General features: G+C 44.5%; 1 protein-coding gene across 1 annotated transcript in view; it reads right to left on the bottom strand.

Annotated features, from left to right (window-relative positions):
- The window catches only part of LOC308155910 (leucine-rich repeat-containing protein 75A-like), a gene marked incomplete at its 3' end in the record, with an annotated part of 17,969 nt that continues 8,426 nt past the window's right edge, over window positions 1–9,543 (bottom strand). Inside the window, exon 4 of the mRNA XM_080529276.1 lies at window positions 1–664. Coding sequence (XP_080385402.1) covers window positions 1–664 — 664 coding nt within the window. The remainder of the gene's footprint in view (window positions 665–9,543) is intronic.

The raw sequence follows: 9,543 nt of genomic DNA, 5'->3' as shown, positions 1-9,543 counted from the left end.
CTAATTCCACAAAGAGCAAACCATCTTTATGTCTCTTTGCCCTGCGTCTCCATCCCCGGGATCTCTCCTTTCCTTGAACTCTGCCTCACTCTCTTCCATCTCACAAAGCCTGTTGTTAGATTCCCTGTCCTCCCCCTCCTCTGCTCCAGTCTCCAGTGTCTCACAGCCGTGCAATGCCTCAGCATCCCCAGCCCTCCTCCCCCCCTCAGCTACCCTGCTACTGGGGCCTTCTTCCTGGCCTTGGCCTTCAGCCTGCTCCTGGATGGTGGGCAGGTTGCCTTGCTTGGGGCATCGCTTGCGCAGGCCCATGAGGAAGGGCTGGGGCAGGGAGAAGATGTCCACGTTGTTGCCCAGGTCCATCCAGGTGAGGGCAGGGAAACTCTGCGGGTCCTTGAGGGCCTCCGTGAGCTGACGGAGGATGGAGCGAGTCAGCCGGTTGCCGTTGAGTGCCAGTGTCTGCAGGCAGGGCAGCGTGGCCAGGGTAGGAAGCAGCAGCAGCAGGGCCTGGTCAGTCAGCTCGGTGAAGCCTAGTTCCAGGCTGCACACACGGACACTATGCAGGCGGAGGTGGGCTGCCAGACGCTCTGTGTCCCGTACGGCCAGGGGGATGCCTGAAAGGTCCACCAGGCCACCAACAGGTGGAGAGGAGAGGGTGGCCTTTAAACTGTGGGGGAGAAGAGATGGGATGGTTCACCCTTATTATTACATAATCACATACAGTGCCCTCCAGAAGTATTGGAAAGAGGAATCAATTTGTTTTCTTTTAGCTCTATACTGCAACAGTTTGGATTTGAAATCAAACCATTTATCAAAGTAGAGATTCTCAGCTTTGATTCAATGTTGTTGTTTTTTTTCAGAATGGTTTCACCATTTCACCACTCCCCCTATTTCAGAGCTCCAAAAGTATTGGGTAAAATCATATAACTTCCCAAAAAATGTTTTGTATTTGGTCGACAATCTTTTGTATGCAATTACTGCCTGAAGTCTGCAACCCATTGACCCAAGCAGAGGCTGGCTATTATAATAATATGTAATCATATATTTTATATAAAATGTAATATATATATAATATAATGTAATGTAAATATATATACAGTTAGGTCCATATATATTTGGACATTTTTGTTATTTGAGCTGTTTACCAAAACATCTTCAAGTTACAGTTATATAATTAATATGGGCTTAAAGTGCAGACTCTCAGCTTTAGAGTAATGGTATTCACATCCAAATTGAAGGAAGGGTTTAGGAATCAGCTCTTTAATATGTAGCTCCCTCTTTTTCACGGGACCAAAAGTAATTGGACAATTGACTCAAAAGCTGTTTCATGGGCCAGTGTGGGCTATTCCTTCATTATTATTCATTCATAAGCCTCAAGAATAGACAGGCCAGATTAGACTTTGCCAAAAAAAACATCTAAAAAAGCCATCCCAGTTCTGGAACAGCATTCTTTGGTCAGATGAAACTAAGATCAACCTGTACCAGAATGATGGGAAGAAAAAAGTATGGAGAAGGCTTGGAACGGCTCATGATTCAACGCATACCACATCATCTGTGAAAAAACGGTGGAGGCAGTGTGATGACATGGGCATGCATGGCTTCCAATGGCACTGGGTCACTAGTGTTTATTGATGATGTGACAGAAGACAGAAGCTGACGGATGAATTCTGAAGTGTTTAGAGATATACTGTCTGCTCAGATTCAGACAAATTCAGAAACTTTGATTGGATGGCGCTTCACAATACAGATGGACAATGACCCAAAACATACTGCGTAAGCATCCAAGGAGTTTTTTGAAGGCAAAGAGGTGGAATATTCTGCAATGGCCGAATCAATCACCTGATCTTGTCACACTCTCTACCTCGAGGTAGCAGGCAGTGCCTCTCTCTCTCTCTCTCTCTCTCTCTCTCTCTCTCTCTCTCTCTCTCTCTCTCTCTCTCTCTCTCTCTCTCTCTCTCTCTCTCTCTCTCTCTCTCTCTCTCTCTCTCTCTCTCTCTCTCTCTCTCTCTCTCTCTCTCTCTCTCTCTCTCTCTCTCTCTCTCTCTCTCTCTCTCTCTCTCTCTCTCTCTCTCTCTCTCTCTCTCTCTCTCTCTCTCTCTCTCTCCCTCCCTCCCTCCCTAATTGGCAGGAGTGGAGTCAGGTGTGCAGGTGTCCGGCTGTTCTCAATTACCACTTCGTTAGCCCTGTATAAAGACCCGGTCCAGCCTTCACTACACTGCCAGATCGTAGCTTCAGCTCACCATTAGGGATGGGACGATTATCGTGCTTATCGTTAATCGCGATAACTTTATCGTGGATAATTTGAATTAGTTGAATAATCGTATGTTATAAATAAATAGTAATATAATTGAGATTTCTCACATGAGCCGCGCGCGAATTGTTCAGCCTGCATGGGTAACGTTACTGTCAAGTCAGCCTTGTCAGTCAGTCACTAGTATGCTAGCCTACTCACCATGGCTGCATCGGCCCCGTGTCCATTGTATCCTCCAAACAAAAAAGTGAAATCTGATGTGTGGAACTACTTTGGCTTCACAAGTCAAGAACGCCAGGATGAAGAGCCAACATGCCAAACTTGCCGGAGGAAAGTGTCTGCCCCGAGGGCAAACACGTCCAATTTGCATGTGCATCTCCGTGACCGTCACCCTGCGTTGTACTCTGAACTCCAGGTAAAATGAGCCTGGCTTTACTAGTTAGTTAACATAGCAAGTGACTGTGAAATTCATCTGAATGCTCGTTAGCAACATTATGCACAGTGTGAACGTGCGGATAGCCTGTAGCTATCCTACTGTATACCTGCCCAGCTCACGTCACGAAAGTGTCCTTATCTAGCCAGTCCGGACAACGGACGGCTCTCAAATGGATTGAAATGAATGGATACGGATAGACAACGGGTGTGTGGCCACGGCATCCTATCCAGTCAAAAATAATGTTCAATGTCTGAGAATTCGTTAGAATAGTCTCAGTGAAAAACAAATCATACAGTGAATTAACATTAAGTAGACAGAGCATCTTTGATTACAGCTTGTGCAAAAGTGAACAAAATAATGACAAGGTTGAATAATATAAGTAATGAATTAAAAGCATCTGCTATGATTCACCTTGTCATTATTATATTTTATTATTCACTTTTGCACAAGCTGTAATCAACAGCCTATAGCCTATGAATAACAAATGTAATGATCACTATTCTGCTATGTGTCTGTTATGAATAACTAATGTGATCCTCAACATCCATGCATCATACTGACTTTTTATTTTTTCTTCTAGTCTTCAGCAGCAGCAACCAAACAGACTGTGCAGCCAACACTAAAGGAGACTCTGCAAAAACAGGCTTCATATGCACCAACCTCAAAGAATGCCAAAGATCTCAATGTGGCAGTGGCATACTTCATCTCAAAAGAAATGATGCCATTTCAAATAGTGGAAAAGCCTGGCTTTTTAAAAATGATGAAAACCGCTGCTCCACTATATAAGGTGCCGACACGACAGTTCTTCTCCAGAACAGAGGTTCCGCGATTGTATAATGAGGTGAAAGCTGACGTGACCAAAAGGGTGGCACAGGGCACCTGGTATGCTGCCACCACTGACCTGTGGACGAGCAGTGGAGGCGGGGGTGAACCATACATAAGCTTCACCATACATTATGTATCCCCAGAATGGAAACTAGAATCCAGCTGCTTGGAGACCCTGCTCTTCCCACAAGACCACACTGCTAATAACATCCTTGAGATGGTGGAGAACATGCTACAAGAGTGGGAAATCAAGAAAGAGCAAGTAGTGTGCATCACTACAGATAATGCATCAAATATGCAAAAAGCCTTTGAGAAGTTCGCTGACCTGTGGCTTAGGTGCTTCGGCCACAATCTAAACCTCGCCATCACAAAGATCCTGAAGCACAAGCGCGTAGATGCTGCTGTCCGAGCCTGCCGCCACCTTGTCCAGGGGTTCTCTAGGAGCTGGAAGAGGAAGAGAGAGTTGAAGGCTAAGCAAACAGCTCTGGAGCTCCCACAGAAGTCAATCATACATGACGTGGTTACTCGGTGGGGATCAACATATCAGATGTTGGAACGGTTCCTCAGCCAACAACAGGCAATCAGTGCCACACTGGCGGCAGAAAGAGGGGTATGGCACCTGATGCCAAAGGACTCCGACATCACTGTTATTGAACAAGTGTGTGAGCTTGGCCCTCTCAGCCAGTTCACCGACGCACTTGACTCAGAGACCAGGGTCACACTCTCTGCTGTCAAACCGGTCCTGGTGCACGTCAAAACAGAGATCCTCAAGCAGAACGATGAAGACCCGGCACTGGTCCAAGAGATGAAGAGGATGATGAGGGAGGACCTTGACTCAAGATATTCGATGAAAGCAGAGAGAATTATGGATGTAGCGTCTTTCATTGATCCTCGCTTTAAAGAAAAATTCTCTGAATATCTTGAAGGCACAACAGACAACTGTGTACAGGAGGCCCTGCAACTGGCACCTGTAAGAGTGAGACAGGAGGAGGAAGGTCAATCTCAACTTACAGAGCCCGTTGCCACCCCCCCTACCAAAGCAACAAGTAAGGGCCTGGCTGGGTTGCTGAAGAAGATCACTGCAACCAGGCAGCAGAGATCTGAAGATGAACACAGAACCACAGAACAACAGGTGAGATGAAATGATGACATCTAGATTATTTATTTATCCCTGCGGAGAGGGGGAGGAGTTACTTTGTCAACTGCATGATATGCAACTGATTATGAACAAAAACAGATTAATGTTGCTATTACTGTTGTGTGTGTGTGTCATATCATCATGACAGGTGAGAGCAGAGGTGAGGGTATACATGTGTCTTCCATCCATTGAAGCTGACTAGGACCCGTTGCTGTGGTGGCGTGGTCACACAGGAGAAATGCCTCACCTTTCCAGGGTTGCACGCAGGCTTCTATGCATACCTGCAACTAGTGTTCCTTCAGAGAGAGTGTTTAGTGCCAGTGGGCACATACTCACACCTCTCCGAGCACAGCTAAAGGCAGAAAAAGTGAACATGTTGACATTTTTGCACTTTAACCTATCTTGAAGCTTTCAAGTCTCTAAGCCACAAGGCTAGCACTCAGTTTGATGACAGAAAAGTGTCAGTGTTCAAGTTTTGTTTGACAGTATTTTTTTCCTTTATTTATGCAGTGATACCTTATAATTTATCATTACCTTATTTAAGATTTTATTAAAGATTTTAATTTGTCAAGATGTTTTTAAAATGATGTTAATGTTATTAACATGATTCAATACAAATACAACCAAATCTAAGTTAAAGTGATTACAGTGTGTTTTATTGGCATTCTAAAAAAAAAAGTTTTATTTTTATTTTTAAATTCTTGCGATAATATCGTGGATCGCGATTATTTTGCCCACGATAATCGTGACATGAAATTTTCTAATCGTCCCACCCCTACTCACCATATGATACGCTTCCAGCTCCCCTACCTAATTACTACCCTGCCTGTACCTGCCTCCTACTTACCCCTGTTTTGCCTTTACCCCCAGTACCCCTACCGGACTCCTCCTGCCTGCCCTGCCTGCCCTACCGGCCTGACCCCTGCCTGCCTAACGACTACTCCTCCTGCCTAAGCCCCTGCCTGCCTGCCGACTACCCCTCCTGCCTAAGCCCCTGCCTGCCTGCCGACTACCCCTCCTGCCTAACCCCCTGCCTGCCTGCCGACAACCCCTCCTGCCTAACCCCCTGCCTGCCTGCCGATTACTCCCCCTGCCTGCCTGACCCCCCGCTTGCCCTACGACCATTCTCTGCCTAACCCCTTAAATAAATATACTTTTCTACATCTGTCTCTGGTCTGTGTCTGCGCCTGGGTTCCCTATCTGACCGTAACAGATCTCAACCCAATCGAGCATGCATTTCACTTGCTGAAGACAAAACTAAAGGCAGAAAGACCCACGAACAAACAACAACTGAAGACAGCTGCAAGCTGCAAAGGCCTGGCAAAGCATCACAAAGGAGGAAACCCAGCAGGTGATATCCGTGGATTCCAGACTTCAGGCAGTCATTGCCTGCAAATGATTCTCGACAAAGTATTAAAAATGATTCATGATTATGTTAATTTGTCCAATTACATTTGAGCTCCTGAAAATAGGGGACTGTTCCTAAACGTTTCATACAATATTTTTGTTCAACCCCTTGAATTAAAGCTGAAAGCCTGCACACTTCAATTACATCTCGACTGTGTCATTAATTAATTAATTTGAGGTGGTAAACACAGTCTGGCTATCTTATCTGTCTGGTTAACTTATTAACCAGACAGATAAGATATAACAGCACTCCCTCTAATGTGATATATAGATACAGTAAACAAGTTGTTTCTGTACACTTCAGAATTCATTCTGCTGCTGCCATCAGCAGTTACATCGTCAATAAAGACAATTGAGCCAGTTCCAGTGGCAGCCATACATGCACAAGCCATAACACCCCCTCCACCATATTTCATAGATGAGGTGGTATGTCGGAGATTTTGGGCAGTTCCTTTTTTTCTCCACACACATTTTTTCCAATACTACTACTACCGGTACTACTCCCTGTCATTTCTAAATGATGAAACCAATTAGAACAAATAAAACATTTAATTAAAGCTGAGAATCTCTACTTAGTAGAGCTAAAAGAAGACAAAATGCTCCCTCTTTCCAATACTTATGGAGGGCACTGTATATGTATTTGCTTCCTTAGCCTGACAGCAGTATGGAGGACAGTATGGAGAACAGATTGCAATCCACATTTTGGTGGAAATGCTACATAAACCCAAACAAAGCTTGGACTGCAGTCTGTCCTTGCAGACTGTCTTAAAGGTAAATAAACGTATAATAAATATAAAGTATATGAATGGCTAACTTGGATGAGCTATCCATTTAAAGAGGGTATCAAACCATTATTTATATAATATAACATTTGTATAACTATACTGTATGTGTTATTACCTTTGAAACTGTGTTATGCTAGTATCCATATTGGTACTAGTCTAGATAAGGGGTGGCTAATTTAGTGTTGTACTGTGATATTTACAGCCTAGCAATAAGTGGAAAGTCATAAAGTATGTTTGTTGTCTTCAGAATATGAGGACAGGTTCCAGCAAATAAATCTCGACTTTATTAGTTCAGAGAGAGGCAATAACTTCCCTCCACTTTTTTTCACTCACGCACACACACGCACACACACACACACACGCACACTCACGCACGCACACGCGCGCACACACACGCGCACACATACACACGCACACACACACACACACACACACACACACGCACATACAGACAGACACACACACACGCACGCACACACACACACACACACACACACAGTCCAAGAAAGGACACCGAAAATGAAATATGGGTGAAAATGAAGCTGAAAGGGTAACTTGTCAGCCCAGTGATCAATGCTAACCCAATTAGGATGGATTTCCCACTGAGTGTGAGACCACGGCTCTCTGGAGAAGATGAATGAGACTGTTTACCCGTGTCATTACCGACACACACACACTCTGGGGAGGAAACCAGAAGCTCTCAGTGAGTCATAGCCAGCCCACAGCTGGCAAAGTCATTTAGGCATGCAGAGAAATTCAATATGTGGTCAAATGGCGGATATGGCATAATGCATCCAGTCTGGGTGGACTTCTCCTGAAATTCTCCTGTGATAGATTTCTAATAGGAAATATATAAATGGTGGCTAAACTCCATCATAACTTGAACTTTAGCTATTCTCTTACCAGTTATACCACCCACAGAAATGGATTGGAAAGTGAAGCTGCATTAATAGGAAATAAGGAGAAATAGAAATACATTTCTAATAGAGAATCATTTCTAATAGGATAAATAAATGCCCATAACCAAACACATTCTTTATCCGTTGTTATTTATATTTTGTCATACTTACCCATAGTTATGCATATGTTTTGATCTTATGTGCATGTTTTTATGATTTAAGTTGTGTTGTTGTGAGCCTGGTGAAATGCACTATAAACCATAATAAAGGTATTATTAATACATTTGTGTTATGTGTTATTAATAAATTGATTGTTAATAAATAGGATGAGTTTGGAACTTCCCTATGCTTGCATCCCTGAAATACACACACACACACACACACACACACACACACACACACACACTTCTAACTGCCTCATTTTAGATTCCGACTTAAGTTTTAACACCCACATTAAGTCAACAACCAAACCAGCTTATTATGCCTCGCCTCATTAGTCTGGTGGACCATTGCGCCTACGAGAGGTCCTGGACAGATAAGACGATAACCCTCCCCCTGGTGTCAGACATACTCACTCCGTCCCTGTCGGTAATGACTTGGCTGCTAAATGAAAGCCTGCTCAGCGATGAGCTCACTGACTCCACTGGCCCCAGAGCGGTGGTTCCTCTCAGGTCACGGCTGTCTATCCTCCCAATCCTCTAAAGAACTTCCCTTCCATCTGTTGAGAATGACGAAACGATTCACTCGCTCACAGACAAACCCATGAACACACATGAACAGCACCTTCACCTGCTCTCCGTAAATGGCCACCGACTGCTTAATAGACTGGATTTACCGCCACCATATTTCCCACACCTATAAAGCTCTAAACATGTCCATCAAATCCTTTTTCCTCAGTCACCATGACAGAGAGGAAATGAGCAAACGGGAGAAATGGACAACGACTGGCAGGGTGCCCGGGTCACGTCAGAAATGTGAGGTGACTACAGAGACATTTGAGAGGTGCAAGGTTTTGGTTGGATGAGCGGACCCAGGTGTGGTGCATCAGGGTTATATGCGGTGCATATAAAATGGACTGACTTATATAGCGCCTTATTCCAAAGCGCTTTACAACGGCCTCTCATTCACCCATTCACACACACATTCACACACCAATGGCGGCAAGCTACCATGCAAGGCGCCGGCCCGCTCACTGGGAGCAATTTGGGGTTCAGTGTCTTGCCCAAGGACACTTCGACATGTGGCCAGCCGGGGCTCGAACCGCCAACCTAGTGATCGTTAGACGGCGGCTCTACCTCCTGAGACACAGCCGCCCCATGGAGGCAGACGAGGAGGCAGCGATATAAAACTAAAGGATCTTTACTTGAAGGTTCATTTGGCAACACAGGATACAAACACGGACTTACTCGAAAAACAAAGTCTCCAAAAACAGTAACCTTGTATATACAAAAGGTTACGGACGTAACTCGAAAATTAAGGGAGAGAACAAAACTCACTGGCACAGCACCAGAATATCTGAAAGTCCTTTTGCTAGCATATCAGCCCAATAGAGCTCTCAGGTCTTTTGCTAGCATATCAGCCCAATAGAGCTCTCAGGTATTTTGCTAGCATATCAGCCCAATAGAGCTCTCAGGTCTTCTGACGCTGGCCTTCTCTGTGTACCACATGTACAAAAGAAGAGATTTGGTGAGGCTGCATTCTCATTTTATGCACCCAAATTGTGGAATGCACTGCCAGTTTACATTAGAGATGCAACCTCAGCAAATATGTTCAAGTCAAGACTAAAAACCCATCTTTTTAATATT

The sequence above is a fragment of the Nansenia antarctica genome, assembly GCF_963989245.1.
Source record: "Nansenia antarctica genome assembly, chromosome: 4".
NCBI classification, from domain to species: Eukaryota; Metazoa; Chordata; class Actinopteri; order Argentiniformes; family Microstomatidae; genus Nansenia; species Nansenia antarctica.
The sequence above is the reverse complement of the archived record's forward strand: the minus strand, read 5'-3'. Positions and strand labels throughout refer to the sequence as shown.